Here is an 18,041-nt window from a genome sequence, read left to right as displayed (position 1 = left end):
TTTGCGGAGGAGTGGCTCTTCCGTCTGCTCGCTTGCTTCGGAAATAGCTCCTTACTTCAAAGAAAGCAAACATCCAAATTGAAGTTGACAACATGTCACGTGTGTGAGCCGGTTTCATCCTGGAAACAATTCCCGCACGGGCGAGCTCATTAATCAAGTGACGGACACGTCTATCTATCTACCCATCCCTGCTCCTTCCAACTTCCTGCTGCAGGAACTTTTTAATGAGGAAATCATCCTGGAGAAGTCGACTATTTCTGCTCACATGTGATGAAAAGAATTTACAATCCATTCTGTCTTTTTAGATTTGCCGTCGATGCGTTTGGACTACCGACGAACAAAAACAAGGACGTTATTAGTTGTTATTCCAGTTGATGCTCGACTTCCTCTCTAATCCACTCACACACACACACACAAATACACACTTACCTTCCTTCAGAGGTTGTGTAATGACGGTGTGTCCACACTGATGTGGTAACACAATAGACGTCTGGGCTCCGCACAAACGCAAACAAACGAGCGATGGCTGGCCTTGAAGGTTGCGGGCCCGCGCCCAAATTATAGCCCTCCACTCTTTGTGACAATGGGGGTGGCTTTAAAAGGGGGAGGGAGGGGGTGCTGGTATTTGTGGCCTCAGGCGGTAAGCTTTCATGTGCGGCCCTGGGAAGACTGAGCGAGATAACAACTTAGGGACCAACACTGGTTTCAGCCAGGTACGCTTGAAATGCTCGATTGTTGAGGAAGTGATAACAAACCTGGCAAGACTCACTTGACAGCAGTCCATCATCTTGTCATCACTCTCCACAAGTGGAATGTGACCCCAGTGCTTTTTTTAGGAGAACTTCTATATCCCAACTAACAATCACAATTTTAAGTGGGGTTCCTCAGGGAAGTATTTTAGGTCCATTCCATTTCTTATTGCCATTTGTGATGTCTAAGGAATTTTTTTTTAAATATTTCTTCCTGCAGTGTGCTTTAATTAAGTTATTTATTTATGAATTTATTTAAAGGAAAAATGATGGAACTGAGCAAAAATAATCCCTGAGGAATTCCACACAAAATAGTGATTGGCGGATTATGTGGGTTGAACGTTTTAATATTGCTGTGCACAATCTTGTGCGTGATAGAATACAGAATTTACCAAATTACAATCTGCCTGCTTTGACTCTTTAAAGAGCGACGGGTAATGTGGTGTGAACATGGACGGTTCTCGGAATTATTTCAAACTCCCGTGTAAAGATTATGCAAGGGAAGCAGGACGTTGAAGTGTTTTTATGGTGTTGTCGGTGGCCAGAGGTTGGATGAGGTTGGGGCTTGGTGTCAGGAGGCCGGCCAACATCTGCGCTTCACTCAACCGTGACAGTGTTTGCTCAACAGTATATTGTCTGCGGAAGCCTCCCCCGCTAACCCACCACGCTTGTTTTTCACCACTGTAACGCAACTTGACGAGGGCGACGCATGTTCTATCTACTCAAGGCTTTGGCAAAACAAAAATGACCTTTGGCCAACATGGCCGCCAGCCTTCTGGACAAATGTTTGGCTTGTGTTGTCTTTGCAGCTGACCTTCATTCAACGGGACATACTGCGGGAAATTGCCCGTTAACTCTTTGGACGGTGAACCCCCGTGACTTGTGACGGTAATTACCTATACATGCCACAAGATGGCGGCAAAGCACATTCTTCTATTGAATAAAGCTATGGCCCAACATAATGGCGTCCAACAACAAGATGCCACCAAAAGCTACAGTGGCATCTTGACAGTTGCCTGATGGGAGTTTTTGAGATGCGTGGCTTCACTCACCGATTTTTTTTGTTTGTTTCAGTATGCAAATACAATTTTTGATGCAAACGCTAAATGGTAGCAAAAACTATCTTTCCTTAATGCTAGCATGCCTTATCTGAAACACAAGTAAGCAATGTTAGCTACAATGTTTCTATAATATACTTTATTCCCTTAAATTCACATTACATTTGAAATCGTTTTGATTTTGATAATCATTAAGAAGTGTAAATGGGAGAAAATTCAACCAATGTTTGACGTGTTAAAATGACTTTTTCTTAATTCTCACCCACTACTACTGTGTCACTTGAGGTCGCAGTGTGGAGCCCACCATGGTGACGTCACCCCACGTTGAGGAGGAGGAGACGGTGAAGTCCACACACATCCATAGAGGAACGTATCCACACAGACGCGTGCAGTGAAAGCGAGTGAGTGGCTGGAAGCGACACTTTGCGTTCTTCTCGTCTATTCTCAGTTGGTGAGTGTAACCATGTTTGTTATCATTCATGTTGTGCTCAAAGTGAAAATATTGAAGACGAATAATTCGACGAGAAAGGAGAAATCCGTTGTTAGAAACTTTGCTGTTTATTAGTAATGGGAATAGAAGAGCAGCAGGACGACTTTAAATGACAATATTTTACTTTAAACAATTTTAGGAATACATGTTTTGATATTTTTAGAAGGCTTTCTGCTTGGATGTGTCTAAAACACACTGTTGGTATTTAGGGGACTTTCTTTTTTGTGTGTGCGTGAAAATTGTCTTTCAGCGTAATGCTTGGTGGTCTCTTGCGCCCCCTGTTGGCCGTCTGCGGACTTATGCTGCTGCCAGCCGCCGCCGTTCACTTCAACTACAAGAACGGCTTCTACTATCATGACGGCAGCAACGGCAATGGCAACGGAGAAAGTAGCTGTCTTAGTTCATTATATTTGTTGCAAAAAATACACATTTTAAAAGCGTTAATACGTGTATGTCTGTTCATATTTTTTGCGTTCATATTTTTTATTGGATTATTTAATTATCTTTTGAATCTTTTTTTATGCCCCATTTTAATCTCCATAATATTGCGATATTTTCCAATACATTATTTATTTTGTGATCAATTTTTAAATATGGAGAATCTATCCATCCATTCTTTCATTTTGCGAACCACTTATCCTCAGTTTAATATACATGACCTATATTGTATTTTTTTCTGTCACAGTGTCTTTTTTTTTCCAAGTGACCAAATTGTGTCTTCTCACAGTCTATTTCAACGGGGTCCGTCTGTACGTGGAGTCCCCGAACCCGTCCGTGTCAGCCACCAGGGGCAGCAGCGTCACCCTTCCCTGCCACTTCCACTACAAACCCGAGCTCAACGAGCCGCGCCGGACGCGGGTCAAGTGGTCGTGGTTGCCCGCCAACGCCGTCGGCGAGCCCGTTCACCCCGCCGCCATGGAAACGCAGGTGATGGTCGCCATGGACAACCGCCACCGCAGCTACGGCGGATTCCGGGGCCGGGTCCGCCTGCGACGCTCGGCGCCGGGCGACATGTCGCTGGTCATCAGTGAGCTGCGTCTCAACGACACGGGGCGGTACCGTTGCGAGGTGATAGACGGGTTGGAGGATGAGAGCGTCACCGTGGAATTGGAGCTGCGAGGTGAGTGGACCGGGAATGGGAAAAGAACCTCCCAGAATCATTTGCAACATCATTTTCCATGAGCCAGTGTATTTCTCTTCTTGGCTGTAGGTGTGGTGTTTCCGTACCACTCCACCGAAGGACGCTACCACTTCAACTTCCAGGGGGCCCAGCAGGCGTGCCAGGATCAGGACGCCACCCTGGCCACCTTCGAGCAGCTCTTCACGGCGTGGGACGAGGGCTTGGACTGGTGCAACGCCGGCTGGTTGGCCGACGGCACCGTGCAGTACCCCATCACGACGCCGCGTGACGGATGCGGGGGGGCGGACCTGGCGCCGGGCCTGCGCACCTACGGCCAACGCCATCGCCTCCTCCACCGCTTCGACGCCTTCTGCTTCTCCGCTTCCATCAAAGGTCAGAATCAGAAAACGGCAAAGGTGTGTTTAGACTCGTACGGGTTCGAACGTAAACAAATGTTTGACTTCCCCTTCCGCAGGGACCGTCTACTTCCTAGCGAGCCCAACCAAGCTCAACTTCACCGAAGCGCTGCAGGCGTGCGCAGGAAACTCCGCTCACATCGCCAAAGTGGGCCAGCTGTACGCCGCGTGGAGACTGGCGGGATTGGACCGTTGTGACGCCGGCTGGCTGGCGGACGGCAGCGTCCGCTATCCCATCGTCAAGCCCCGCGCTAACTGCGGGCCGCCGCAAGCGGGCGTGCGTAGCTTCGGCTTCCCCCCGCGCCACCTGAAATTTGGCGTCTACTGTTATCGCTAACCTCTGGTTTGTCTGAGAGGTTAGCTTTAGCATTAGCCTACAAAAAAATGAGCATTATTGAGACCATTTGAATTGATATTGTTCTCCTCTTCCTCTTTAAGACCACTTGTGACTGTGATGCCAACTTCTTGACGCCTCTTTCCCACTGCACAGTACTCACTTGGCTCTACTCGCCTAGGTTTGGGGTGGTTGGTTTTCCACCTCATTCTAAAACTTCTTCAGTGGTCGGATGACTAAGGGCAAGAAGAGGAGTGGTGCGGCGTCCACAGCTAACAAGCCACATTGGGGTAAGCTAATGTTAGCGTGTGTGTTTGTACTTTTGTTTTTTCCGATGGCCCATTCCTCGTAAAGACAATGGGGTTTAATTCTGTTCCCTCCACCCCTCCCTGTTGAAAAACGTTATTGTCAAGTCCAGCGAACGAATTGCGTCATAATCTTTTGAAGCATTTGAGACGAAGCGTCAATAGCAAGTGGAGCCATGCTGAGACGAGTAGGTACCGTGCATTGGAAAAGGGACGTTGGAACACTTTGGGACGTCTTGTACAAAAGAATAAGATGATTGTATAAATATGCTGTAATCACCATTCTGGATGATTTTTTTACTTTTTCTTTGTGTCACCTGGAAGTTAGCATGTTTTTTTGTTTATTTTTCCCCTCTCACTGTGACGTCACACGCGCTGTACATTTAGCTGAAGGGCTCCTCCTACTGGTTTACTTAAGCGTCTGTGACTTAAACATTAGTGTTGCTTTTTCATTAAAACAGCAATTCAATGTATTTGCTCGATTTATACTTTTTTTAGGCGTGGGATATCCGATAACAACTGCTTTTTTTTAGATATACTAAAATACAGCAATCCAATTTTGTATTGTTTTATATGAAGCAATAAATCACTACTGGGCACGTCTTTGATTTGATATTTTTGCTTTTTGCCAGTTATGTCCACTATGACGTCGTCAGGCAAATTGTCACAGGGGCAAAAAAAAAAAATCATGTCACTCAAACGCATGGACTGGATTCCATCTTTTTATTTGGCGCAGCACACTACAGCAGACTGTATGCTCACGTCAGGGATGGCGACAACCACACAGTGACTTATTGACTTTATTTCTTTCTATTACGGTGCCTGTTTTATTCTTCAAAAATGAAATTGACTGTCCGCTCGATGTACTCGCTGTCACATATCGGATCGTACAACTTCACAGTCTGTATCTGCCTTCTAAAACACTTTTTCCCCTGCAGAAGTGCCACATCATTTTTTAATTTTTTTTTAAACTGTGAAAACCGAGTAAGAATGGACTATCTGTGCGCCAGTGTGTTCTGCAAATGGGGGTCACATTTTAAAACTACACAACAAACTAATCACATTCATCCGGTTCCACAGACTAGGTAACCCGTGACATCATCTGCATTTGATAACAAGGAATGATACAGGATGAATAATGACAAAGAAATTGTATGTTAATGACAGATCCTGCTGTTCACACAGTTGCGGCGTAGAATATTTACAGCGAGTCCCAAGCGTAAAGCCAGCGATGGGTCTCCACTATCAGTTACCATTCAAATGGGAGTTTTCAATCACAGACATGTTGAATTCGGATTTGTGTTTGGATATGGAATGTTTCAAAAAGCTATTTTATTTTTTAAAAATAAGAGGGACAAATTATCCTCAACTATGGGAATATTTAGCGGTATTTGTTATTTTAAAAACCTATGCAAGAGTGGGAAGACATAATTGTCCATTTTTTTGCACAATTTTAAGAAAATTGATTTATTTGTTTTTATGTTTTCCTTAACATCAAGATAATTTAGAATCTTCGCATTTTGCTCAACACAAAGCAACGTAACCTAAAGGCAAAAGTTTTCGTAAATGTCAAAATGTTATCGAAAGTGGCCATTATTACCTATTTTTTTTTTTTTTATTCTAACGTGAGAGTGGGACAAAATATGCTTCAATTAATCTCGATTAATACCTTTTTTTTTTCAAAAATCCAAAAATGACTACGTCTTAGTTAAACCTTTCAATTCATTTCTTTGTGTTTAAAACTAGGAACTTGTTTGTACTGACAAACGGAATGTTGTGAAAAGCATCGTATGAATTAATTTAATTAAAACAAATCTGTACTACACAAACATAAAATTGTTTTAAAAATCGCCCCCGGGGACCAAATAGTACAAACACAGACCCTGACATAAAATGGGCTCAAAATATAGTATAGCAACACGCTATCATTTGCAATCAATAACACTTTTGCCTTGACTCCTCCAGTAGTACCTGTGCATGGAGAACTTGTTACAGCTATAAATTAAACTCTATAAATAACATAATGTAAGTGCCTTCATTAAAGACACGGAGAGAAATGTGAGTCAGTTACATCGTCACCGTTTAAATGTGTTTTAGTGCTTTTGTATTTACATTGGCGGATTTCCTTTTTTGGTCGGGCAATATGCTTGGTGTCCACGAGAGGGGGTCCTTTTGTGAATCTCATTTGCGCTTCATTCAGTCCCGCTCAAAGCGTCTTCCTGTGCTCCCTTCGGCCGCTGACTGCTCGACTTCTGCTATTCACCGATCGTTTGTGTAGCCTGTTGCCGCCGGATGCTGGAGGGTCAAGCCAAAGATTTAGTTTATTTTTATGGGGCACAAAATCCTACTATAGTTGGGCAAACTTATAGCAACTCACTTTCTGTGCATTCCACTTGTGGCCTCTCCCACTGTCCGTTTTCCATGCAACGTATGACAGGCAGGTGGCGCTGCGTGTAGCCCGCTTGACACTGGTAGCGCACTTTGGAGTTGACGGCGTAGTGATCTCTGGTGACGCCCATCGGTGAGCCGTGAGCCACCTCCGGGGGCGCTCCACACCCCGCTGGCAAGACAGACATTGATGATATGAAATGGATGATCTTTTAATTCGGATCAGCACCTATTTGGATGGTTTCGATACATAGGAAGTCGATCTGGATTAGTTCCTACCGGGTTGAGTCTTGCACGAGAAGGGAAGGTAGTAATTGCAAGGAACGTCGTTCCATTGGCCTCCCTCGTGCCCGATCATGACCACGCAGTCCTCCCCGGAGTTGAAGTAGTTGTCAGGTTGGTTAGGTCTCCAGTTCTCATACGTCTGGGATGGCACAATTGCCGCAAAAAGTGTGAACCCTTGTTCCGAGATACACCTCCATCTTGAAACTCACCAGGGCGCTGCCGTCTGTCCAACGGAATTCATTCTGGACTTCTTTGTCATTGAGACCGATCCACTCATAGTCTTGACCTTTAGCTATGAAGCGGAGACATCGATATTTCTGAGACTTTGCTTCTGAAATGCGCTGAAATTAGGAGTATCACTTACAGTTGAGAAACTGCTGCTCCTCTTCAGATGTGACACTGACCAGGTGGGCATTGAGTTCCTGGCAACGTTGCTCGGCATCTGACCAGGTGTGTCTGTCGGCAAAGTGGAGGTAACAGCTTCCCCTGAACTCCAACCAACCCTCGGGACAACCGTGTACAGCTGCACACAATATGACAAAAGACTTTATCGATACATTGTCTGTTATTTTTTTGTGTGCATTATCGCGAGCAACATACCTTCTTCTACTTGTGGCTGTTCCACAACGGGAGGCGTTGCCAGTGAAATCGAAGGTGCTGTGGTTGGGCTAACGTATGCAGGATCTGGAGTCAGAACGACGACTGTAGCCTCCTCTTCCTCGTATCCAGATGATCCATTGTTGTCTGGATAGGTCATTGTAGATCCAGGAGGAAAAGCTATAGAAACCCCGGCAGTTGAGGGCTCGCCACTGCTAGAGATTTGAAGATGGGTTCCCGAGCCACTTTCCTGGCCACTAATTTCTACAACCCCACGTCCCTCTTCTGAATGATGCACCTGAGGGGAAACGGTAACTTCCTTCAGCCCGTCAGTTGTTAGAAAGATGACATCATCGTCCGTTTGGGTTGGTTGGCCAGAGGCAGAACCGCTGCCAGATGCAAAACCACTCGGAAAGCCGCTGGGATAGCCCGAAGCATAGGGATGAGATCCAGACAACTCTTGATCTCCTGATGGCTGGATTGTTAAGTCAATGGCACTGTTGTCTGTGAAGGAGATGCTGGAAAATCCACTGATGCCTGACCCTGACAAAGAGCCAGAGCCAGATCCAGACAAAGATCCTGAACCGGACATTTCAGAAGACCCGTACAACTCCTGCTCTCCTGATTGAAGAACTGTTAGGTCAACGCCACTGCTGTCTGTAAAGGTGATGCCAGAAAATCCACTGATGCCTGACCCAGACAAGGAGCCTGATCCGGAAATCGATCCTGAACCGGACATTTCTGCAGATCCGTACAACTCCTGCTCTCCTGATTGCTGAACTGTCATGTCAATGGCACTGTTGACCGTAAAAGTGATACCAGAAATTCCACTGCCTGACCCGGACATACCTCCTGATCCAGACATGCTTCCTGACCCGGACATACCTGACGCCCACAAGACTCCACTACCTAACTCCTGCTCAGTGAGGGTTGGGATCACCAGTTCTTTCTCTTTTCCATCCAGTATATTGATCAGAATGTCACCACTGCTGCCACTAATGTCTCCACTGCCCCTGGCAGAGCCTGACCCTGACACAACAAAACCGGACCCAGATCCTGATGCGCTATAGGCGTCTCCTGAGGTGAAGATTGCGCTGCCACCCTCTGCTCCTTGCGGGTCACCAGAGGCAGAATGGTCTCCTGACAGGATGTCTGTGTGTCCACTGAAGGTGACGTCCAGTCCTGAGCCAGACACTCCGCTCCCGCTGGTGGTGCTGGACTCGCCTGAGATTTGAAGATCCCCACTGGCTGAATGATCGCCTGAGATCTGAAGGTCCCCACTGGCTGAATGATCGCCTGAGATTTGAAGATCCCCGCTGGCTGAATGATCGCCTGAGATTTGAAGATCCCCGCTGGCCGAACCATCGCCTGATCCAGATGCAGAACCATCCAGTGGAACTAGAAGTCAAATTGGAGACGTCATTTTTCAATGTGCAGGTACTGTGCTATCCTTCAAAACCTATTTTATGTTCATGCAGTTGATCAAAGCTGTCTTACCAGTAGGTGCAATTAGCTGGGTTGTGATGTTTGTCCTTTGGATAACATCTTCGATTTCTGTAGCGTTCATAATTGTTTGGGTGTCATTGTAACCCACCGATGGTTCGACTAAAATCAAACAACAAAATTTCACGTGAGACTAGGAAAGTTAAGTGACCAAAATAGAAAGCAACTTTGAAAGTGATTTTACAGAATCAGTCTTACGAGTAGGAATGACGTGATCGACTGCGACCGTTGTCTTTCTGATAACATCCACTGTCAGTAACTTGTCAAAAATGGTTTCACTGATGGAGTCAATGGTGCTTTTGCTGTCAGTCCCAATGGCGAGTGTTTCAGCTGTAAAACACAAAATCCAGTTGGGAATCGACAGTAATATTTGGTGAGAACCCAAAAGATGAATGACAGTTTCTTACCTTTGAAACAGTAGGCGTCATAGCGCGAGTGCTCATCGGGAAATCCCGTCTGGTTGGGGAAAGCGTAGATAATGTGCACGCCCACTTGGCCGCCCCCGCAGTTGGATCTGGAGCTTGTGATGGGATATCGGACACTGCGGTCCATCAGCCAACCTGGGCGGCACTTGTCAAGGCCTTGGTTCCATGCGGCATACATCTGGCCAGTTGTGGCCAGTGTGGTGTTGAGTTCCTCACAGTGCTGCACGGCCTCCTCAAAGGAGAAACTGTCATAGTCACTGGTGAAGAAGACCTCACCTTGGAAAGAAAGAGTGAAATTGCATGATGCCAAGACCTACATTTGGTGTTGACAACACATAAATTCAGTGATTTCAGGTGTGACTAGATCCTGACCTTGCAGACTTTCGACATAGCAAAATACATCATAACGCTCAGAGTCTGGCCTTAGGCCGTAGGATCGGACTCCTGGAAGGTGAAGAAGATTGCCCGCACAGTTATCTCGGGGTGAAACGATGGGATACCTGAACACAAGAGATATTTCTTTTAGATGTTTATGAGGAGTCTACATGCGTGCATTAATTCTGCCTTTAGCACACCTGACACTCTGGTCAGCGAGCCAACCAGCGTCACATTGGTGCAAGCCTTTCTCGAAGGCTGCCTGGAGCTGCAAGGGGCTGGCGATGACTGCTCCAATACTCTTGCAGGCCTGTTGGGCCTCCAGAAAGCTCAGCGTGTACCGACCGGTAATGGGTCGGTAGTGGAACACCACACCTATTGGCCAGAAATGAGATTGAGGACATTCTGATTTCAATCTTACGGTCGTCATATCTCAAGGATTTGTGATGCGCTGACTACGATGCCATTAGAGAAGAACGACAAGTTTACCAGTGGGAGCCATGGCGGCGTCTGTAAAAGGAGGTGAGATAGGTTTGGTGAGAATGTCCACACCTCCTTGCTTGATCTCTTGACCTCCAGCGGGGGTTGTCAGTCCTGGATAAACTCCAGGGGCGGGGGTAATGCTCATGATGTCTGGGAATGGAGTGATCCTGCCGGGAACTGCGCCTTCGTCATCGCGACCTGTTAATGTGACAAAGTTATACTTTCAGAACTACTCAGGTCAGTGGTCCTGCAGTATAGTTTTTCAATACTGAGGCATTGCCACTCTCGTTGAGGTTGAGCATGTACCTTGGAAGCAGATAGCATCGTAACGGGAGCTCGGCAGGGGGTATCCCGTCTGGTTGGGAAACAGGTAGACCGTTCGGACTCCCAGGAGTCCGCCTCCACACTGAGGCCTGCGAATGTTGATGGGGTAGCGCACGCTCCTGTCGCCCAACCAGCCGGCATTACACACATCCATGCCGCCCTTCCAGGCCAGGTAAAGCTCTCCGGTGTTGGCCAGTCTGGCACCCAGTTTAGTGCACTGATCATCAGCTTCTTGGAAGGTGAACTTCTCTACTGACATGGAGTAGAAGACTCTGCCTGGGGGGGAGAAACACATTCAGTCAATTTTCCCAAGATATATTAAGACAATATTTCAGCCAGCGCAGGGAATTAACTCAACCACACCATTGCAGTGTATTTGGTATCCTGTTGCGCAACGTACCTGCCATCTTCTCCGCGAAACAGTACACGTCGTAAGTCTCATTGACGTCTCTCACTCCATAGGTTCTCACGCCAGGGAAGTTTTCCTTGTCTCCGTAGCATTCCTTCCTGGGCTCATGGATGGGGTACCTGAAAAGGGAAAGTAAATCAGCTTCAGGACCTGGATTCTTCTTATTCCCTGTGATGTTTTCATGGACGTTATTGGCATTAATTTATGTCAATGGATGAAAACCAACATTCTCATGTGGTTGGAAGACTCTAAAATCCATTGATCACAGATGGATGAATATTACCTGACAGTCTGATCAGACAACCATCCGGCATCACACTGGTGGTAGCCATCATCGTAGGCGGCCTGCAGTTGGGCGGGGGTTGCAATGGTGGCGCTGTTTTGGATGCAAGCGGCCTTTGCCTTCTCAAATGTCAGGGTGTACCGGGTGGTGATGGCTCGATAGTGGAACACGATACCTGTTGGTCAGACGTGAAGAACGAGAGGGAATACGTTTGAGTTGTGTTCCCACCATGCAGTTTATGGTTCAGTTTGGGACCTTGCTCCTGAATTTGATGTGTGTGCCTGTTCACCAACCAGACCGGCCACCCCTTACCAATCTCACAGGACAATGTCATAGAAAAATGAAGCAATGTAAGTCATCTGTCTGCGGCCACCGATTCCAGCTGGTGTACGCCAAGGCATTCCCAGACTGGCTCTGAGTCATAGTCAGGTGTGATCCAGATCTGCCATCAAGTCACCATTTCCCTTTTACTGAACTCAACCAAAGGGTACCGCGAGATGGAAACAAGCCAAACCCAAATCCAATTGAAATAGAAATCAGATGGTGTCTACATGACTTACCCTGAACCTGGATGTCCACGCTGTCATAGTTGTCCTCGATGCCGTGCGTGACTTCGCAGCGGTAGGTGCCCGAGTCTTTGGACCTCAGCTCCGTTATCTCCAGGGAGGCGTCGGTGGACACTATCGGGTAGTTGACCATCGTTACTCTGTCCAGGTAATCCCTCTCAATGTGGACTTTGCCCTCTGTTGCCACCAGGACGGTGGTGATGTTCTCCTTGGTGATAAAGGTCCATTTGATGCGGTGGGAGAGCGGAGCGATGGTCGGGGCGCCCGGGTCGCTGACGGTGTTGTCCTGGAAGTAGCAGGGCACTACCACCTTGCCACCCAGCAGGGGGCGCAGAGGTGCCGCCGATGGGATGCTAACACGCAGTGTGCCGTCCAAGTCTGCGTGAAAAACAGTGTGTGGATTACGAGTGGGGATTTGAGTGGGCGTGGAAAAGCAAACATCCAACGCAAATTTTTGCTCTCAGGTCAGAATGACATTTTGTAACACTGCTGCGTGTCGTTTTGCTGGAGAGCTTAATGTTGAAGAGCTTGCGTGTGCACCGAGCCGTACCGTCATGGTGTCCAAATGATGTAGTTGCTGAGATGAAGGGCAAAGACACACACAGCAGAAGCAGGGAAGTCATCCTTGCCTAAAGACAACAGACAAAACATTTATTTCTTTTTCAATATTTTTTTTCCTTTCTGTGTAGTATATTTCTTCTATTTAGTTTTTTTTTCCTGGCATGTATTTATTTAAATTAATTATTTAAGAATGTCTCAGTTAGTGTGGACAAAGCGTGATGTGTTGAATGACTGAGCGGCTTTAGAAGAACCTCACGTTTCCAAATATGACATCATTTGGAAAGACTAAACACCCAACGGCTCTGTGTCGCCGCCAGGTCACAGGAAATATCCCAACTGCCTGAAATTAGTTGAGACCAAATATGATTCATTCGGCTTAAATGCATTTGCAGCACAAGTCAGGTTGGATGGGGAAATTGGTCTCAGCTTTCAAGGGAAAAAAAGGAACGTCATTGAATCTGCAACCGTCTGACATCTACATTAAACAAATTGGCATCATTAGGGATGCTGGTCAATTTAGGTACATACGTTAGAAAATAAACAAAATTTTGTCTATGGCTGCATTGGTGGACTTTCTGGCACTTAATTTTTTTTATTATATCCCCCTCTCGCTCATTCTTAATGTTGTCATCTCATAAGAATAAATTAATAATAATTTAAAAACCCCGCCTCCATAATAATCCGACTTTAAGTTTAGAAGACAAGTGGCCAGTGTAATTTTAACACTTACAGAGGTTGACCACAAGATGACGCTCTGCTGTAAAGAGAACTTTTGGAATGACGCAGCTAACTGAAAACTGGCAAAAGTGCGCGCGCGCGTGCGCGTGCGTGTGTAGACCATTAACACTGGTACACTGTAGACTGAAACAGAAAGGCACAGTCACACCAATGTTTGTCGTGCTGTCTCAGCATGCAAAATATCACACAGTGTGTACTGACCCAAAGCGGATGGCCATGATGTAACTCTTCCATTTTAGACCTCTCTATTTTTGCTCGGTCACAGTCTTTAAATATTGTTTGAATGTTGCTGTGTTTTTCTCGTAACCCTTCCATACAGTTCATTTTCAATCCTCAATGTAATCTGTTCTAAATAGAAATGAACATCCTAAAAAGAATTCAACTGGAAGTACACATCTTTTAAAATGTATTACTACACTAACAGGAATATTGTTATTGCTTTTTTTGGGAATATAATGTCATTTTCGAAAAAGTCATCAAATGTCAGTGTGACAGAATGACGGCTATTTTTATTTTTTATTATACTATTTATTATACTATCATACAATTTATACTATTTTTTTAATTTTAATTTTTGTCGAATGTCAAAAGGGGTCACATTTGACCCAAATCATATGTCAGGTTAAATGTTACGTGGTCAACAAGGACATTTTGAACGTTTCCAACAAGGCGCAGTGTGTTTGCGTACTCCACTGAGCGAGAGTGCACAAGAGAAGTAAAGACTTCTCTCCAATAACAAACACAAAGTCAACACTTGGCCTAAAAGACTCATTAGGTGAAGGTGGGGGGGGACAACTTTCCCGTTTTAGTCAGGGCAATAACGTATTTCCTGCAAATGGTTGTATACTCAACAGCAGGTGGGTGGGACAACTGCATTTGTGAAATCATTTTCAAGTGTGCACGCTTTAATGAATACGTGATTGCTATTTTGGTGAACGACGTAAGGGGAAAATGGAGCGGCTTGAGAACTAGAGTGGCCAAACTCTATTTTTTAAGTGCAGAAAAGATTAGATAAAAAGGCACAGCTTTCAGATTATTACTGGTTGAAATTAAAGTGTAGTTCCAACTTTGACATATAAGAGGCAGCCTTTGTAATTCAGTGCAAAGTCTTATTTTCAAGATGGCTGCACCTGTGAGGCCAGGTGAGCAAGCAAGACTCTGAAAGTAAGGTTCATTTATTTTTTACTTTTCTTACTTTTTGATTAGAAAGTCATTTTGATTCACTGCACTTCTAATGCACAAAATGGGCCATATCCATTTTCTGGTTAATCGTCCAAATTTGGCAGACATGTTAACAGCTGAAATATTTATTTTTGTTTATTTTTTATTTTTTACTTTGAAGTGATTTGAAATGACAAATTAGCTCACTCTAGTTGTCGATGGCTCAATTTAAAAAAAACCAAAAAAACAAAACGACTTTCCTCATTGAAGCTCATCAAGAGTCATTGCCTCTAAATGGAGTGACCCGCCACAGTGTGTTCATTCATTTGATGGGGGCGGGGTGTGCTAGGCTGGGGTGGGGTGCGGCCGCTCCCCTCTTCGGTCACTGTGGTATGTTCCGCTTGCAGCCGAGGTGACGGTGGGCAAAGAGGCCTTGGTTTGTTCCTGCTATGGACAGGGGCAGGGGCAGGGCTTTTTGGGAGGGGTGCAACCCTGCCAAGGTAAACACAAGGGGCGGGCACCCAACCCCCAAAAACCTTCCAAAGTCCCTCATTGGCAGAACAGAGTGGACATTGATATGAACACACACAGTGCAACACACTCAGAGGCGACGTGTGGCAACGTGCGTCTGATGCTAGGAAATATGTGTGTGTGTGTACTGTAAGGTTCATGTTGGAGAACACACACACTCTTGTACAGCGAGGAAAAAAAAATCACAGGTGGTTAAAGGTGCATTAGTAGCACATATTCCGCATTCTCAGGTCACAACCACGTCTGCTGTAGTCAGCATGTGTTGGAAAGGGACAATTTATTCATATTCATTCATTTGAGTGATATGTGGTGAAAATTTATTTTTGTTTTCTCATTCAACCAACATCTGCCAATTGAAATTCACAATGGGAGCCCAGGGAGACCGACGTCGCCATAGAAACGGGACGTGGCCTCCAAGGAGAAAGGCGATGGAAAATTCGCTGCTGGACTGCTAAAGGTGTCTCTGATCCAGAAATTTGGAGAAAAAAACAATAAACAAGAAGGCTTTCAGTGGCAGGGAGAGGCTCACAAACAGGAAATGTCGTCTGTTTCTTTTTAAGTCATAACCACGATCGGATTTTTTTAGTTTTTTAGGAAATTACAATAATTGCATACCCTGGATAATTTTTTTTTTTTCAGGAAGTAACTAATTGCTGCATGAAACAGGGTGTACCCAAACAGAAAATCTCTACAAATGTCCCCCACTCGACAAATGACCCGTAAAAGCAAGAATTAAAAAAAAAGCATAAATTAAATAAATAACTGCAGTATATAATAAACAATTACACTTTAGTCGTGCCTTGAAATCTGAGATAGATTTTTTTCCCCTTGACCATACTTATATCGTAATCATCTTTCACCACTAAAGATGAAATGCTATTAATCCTCTCTCCAAAAAGCAACAAAATTATAATATTTTGCTAGACTAAGACAAAAAATAATCATTTGTCACTTGCTTTTGCACTGCATATTGTCTTACAGTGAGTTGAGGCCACCTGGGTGCTGTATAAGACAAATTTCATCAAAAATTAGCTCCTCTCTTGACTTCTCAGTACAGCACTAATACTGGTCCTCCTTGGCAGATGCTAAAGAAGAAATCGTATGCCCGCCAAGAGTTTTAGCTTTTCTGTAACCCGCCGAATTGTTTCTGTTCAGATAGGTGCTTAAAAGCTAACAACGGCCCGCCGATAGATGCTAATTGTTAGCCCGGGTACCTTTGGTGTTTCCTATTGTATTCTAGCGCAGGCTATCGGGTCGTTTTAAATACTCTATGGAATGTTTAGTTTGTCAGGTGAAAATGGCAAGAAACAGTTTGAACAAGTTTCAACAATATTTACTCATTGTCTGAAGGCAAATAGATCTCATTGTGACTTTTGAAAAAAAAAAAGACAATAAGTAATATAAATGTCAAAATGTCAGCCTCCCTATTGTGGGCAACATTTGAGCCCTTGATTGGTCCTGGGTCAATACAAAAAGTAAGACCTCAGCAGAATTCTAAGAAAAGCCCCCCAAAATGGTATCGCATTGGTTTTTATCATCGCATCACTCATCAAAATATTGTACTGAAACAGGGGAAAAGGATCATTCCATCACTTTCAATTGATTTTACAGATCAATTTTGATACTCTCCCAGATAAATGCATCGAAAGGAAATTTTTGAGCTAATAGTTTCAGATTAATAAAAAAAAAGCTACAAGACCAGTGAGTCCATCCACAAACTTCTACTTGCACAACATCTCATTTCCAACTCCGTGAAAGATTGTTGAAGTTAATCATGTTGCCGAGTACGTACCGTTGATGCTCTGAAGCTCCCGGTGGCCGCTGACTGGCGGGGGCTGTGACTCCTGCTTGTGGAGGAGAGCAGAAAGAAGCTTTATTCAAACGCCAGCGCACATTTAGATGTTGGAAAAGGAGGAGGAGGGAAGGGAAGGGAAGGAAAGGAGGAAGGAGGGTGAGGAAGGTTCCAAGATGGGGTCCTTTCCTGCTTAGGGGCAAGCAAGATCAAATGGGGTGGGCTTATATGGATTTATTTTAGGCCTATTACAATATTTAGCATAAGAAGTTCACAATAAACAATTGATTGGTTAATTAATTAAAAATATATGTAATTAAGAAAATAACTTTTTTTGGTCACCTAAAAACTTATAACAAAGAAAATTTGGACAATTTGATGATGATTTTGACAATTATAATAGAACTAAGATAAGCTGACTAAATCAGCCAGCCGATGAATCGGTCAAGCCCTCATAAATACAGTGGATGTAAAAGTCTACACACCCCTGTGGGTTAGAACCATGATGAGGTGCCTCTGTATATACATATGTTTGTTTACCAGTACACAGTCAGCTTGCAAACGGACTCATTTGAACAGGGGTGTGTAGACTTTGTATAAGCACTCTAAATGTATTTCGATGATTCCTCCGGGAGTGTTCGAGGCATTGCTCAAGATTCTTAGAATGTCCAATACGAATGTAAAAAAAAAAAAAGCTGTTGTAGGTGTTTACATGTGCTCACCTTCTGCACGTGCGCCATCCTGTGTACTCGAACATTTAAGAAAAAGAAAAAAAAAAGGGCGTGGCCCCCATCAACCTGCGTTCAAGAGCATCAATGCGGGCCCTGTGCTGGCCGCCCTCATGACGCGCACGCACGCACGTTAGCCACAACGTTCAAAGCAAAACATGTCAAGAGGCGTTTTTTTAAAGCCCGGCTTGCAGACATGTTTGAGCGACACACTTGGCGTTTGTACGCTTGCAAAGGCCATTACGCCTTCTGACTCCTTTTTACCTGGAAAAGCTTGATTGATTTCCTTGTCTCCAAATATAAATATTGTTTCATTTGTGTGCTCAACCCATAGTTAATGTTTCGCTCAGCGGGCTGCAATTAGAAAATAAATTGGAAAATAAATAAATACATAAATAAATGCAAAAAATAAATTAAAAT

The 18,041-nt window shown here is 44.7% G+C and overlaps 2 protein-coding genes across 4 annotated transcripts; one reads left to right on the top strand and one right to left on the bottom strand.

Annotated features, from left to right (window-relative positions):
* The first annotated feature begins 2,125 nt into the window (after window positions 1-2,125).
* Window positions 2,126-5,075, top strand: hapln3 (hyaluronan and proteoglycan link protein 3). Of its 2 annotated transcripts, XM_088377986.1 has the most exons (6): window positions 2,126-2,258; window positions 2,548-2,684; window positions 3,025-3,417; window positions 3,508-3,810; window positions 3,893-4,189; window positions 4,272-5,075. In XM_088377986.1, exons 2-5 carry the CDS (start codon window positions 2,552-2,554, stop codon window positions 4,168-4,170), a joined length of 1,107 nt encoding a protein of 368 aa, XP_088234112.1. In that variant the 5' UTR covers window positions 2,126-2,258; window positions 2,548-2,551; the 3' UTR covers window positions 4,171-4,189; window positions 4,272-5,075. The 2 variants fall into 2 exon arrangements, with proteins under 2 accessions (XP_088234112.1, XP_088234111.1); XM_088377985.1 differs by having other exon boundaries at window positions 3,893-5,075.
* Window positions 5,076-5,181: 106 nt separating this feature from the next.
* Window positions 5,182-17,039, bottom strand: acanb (aggrecan b). Of its 2 annotated transcripts, none has more exons than XM_088377979.1 (18): window positions 16,894-17,039; window positions 12,661-12,739; window positions 12,105-12,488; window positions 11,545-11,719; window positions 11,253-11,380; window positions 10,835-11,128; window positions 10,535-10,726; window positions 10,246-10,420; window positions 10,043-10,170; window positions 9,653-9,946; window positions 9,444-9,575; window positions 9,240-9,347; window positions 7,746-9,140; window positions 7,510-7,668; window positions 7,355-7,437; window positions 7,140-7,284; window positions 6,850-7,032; window positions 5,182-6,767 (listed from the first exon to the last, which is right to left on the bottom strand). In XM_088377979.1, exons 2-18 carry the CDS (start codon window positions 12,731-12,733, stop codon window positions 6,679-6,681), a joined length of 4,137 nt encoding a protein of 1,378 aa, XP_088234105.1. In that variant the 5' UTR covers window positions 12,734-12,739; window positions 16,894-17,039; the 3' UTR covers window positions 5,182-6,678. The 2 variants fall into 2 exon arrangements, with proteins under 2 accessions (XP_088234105.1, XP_088234106.1); XM_088377980.1 differs by having other exon boundaries at window positions 10,598-10,726.
* Between the last annotated feature and the right edge of the window lie 1,002 nt (window positions 17,040-18,041).

The sequence above is a fragment of the Syngnathus floridae genome, chromosome 6, assembly GCF_059516105.1.
Source record: "Syngnathus floridae isolate MCC-2025c chromosome 6, RoL_Sflo_1.0, whole genome shotgun sequence".
NCBI lineage: Eukaryota > Metazoa > Chordata > Actinopteri > Syngnathiformes > Syngnathidae > Syngnathus > Syngnathus floridae.
This window is presented reverse-complemented; position numbering and strand designations above follow the sequence as displayed.

What these genes read in the sequence shown, in the direction of transcription:
- hapln3 (XM_088377986.1), top strand. Translation starts at nt 2,552, where the DNA reads ATGCTTGGTGGTCTCTTGCGCCCCCTGTTGGCCGTCTGCGGACTTATG. An exon ending in CGTGGAATTGGAGCTGCGAG is followed by an intron (nt 3,418 to 3,507) that starts GTGAGTGGACCG and finishes TCTTGGCTGTAG; the next exon opens with GTGTGGTGTTTCCGTACCAC. An exon ending in CTTCTCCGCTTCCATCAAAG is followed by an intron (nt 3,811 to 3,892) that starts GTCAGAATCAGA and finishes CCCCTTCCGCAG; the next exon opens with GGACCGTCTACTTCCTAGCG.
- acanb (XM_088377979.1), bottom strand. Translation starts at nt 12,733, where the DNA reads ATGACTTCCCTGCTTCTGCTGTGTGTGTCTTTGCCCTTCATCTCAGCA. An exon ending in CTCGCTGACCAGAGTGTCAG is followed by an intron (nt 10,171 to 10,245) that starts GTGTGCTAAAGG and finishes TCTTGTGTTCAG; the next exon opens with GTATCCCATCGTTTCACCCC. An exon ending in CTCGTGCAAGACTCAACCCG is followed by an intron (nt 7,033 to 7,139) that starts GTAGGAACTAAT and finishes CTGTCTTGCCAG; the next exon opens with CGGGGTGTGGAGCGCCCCCG.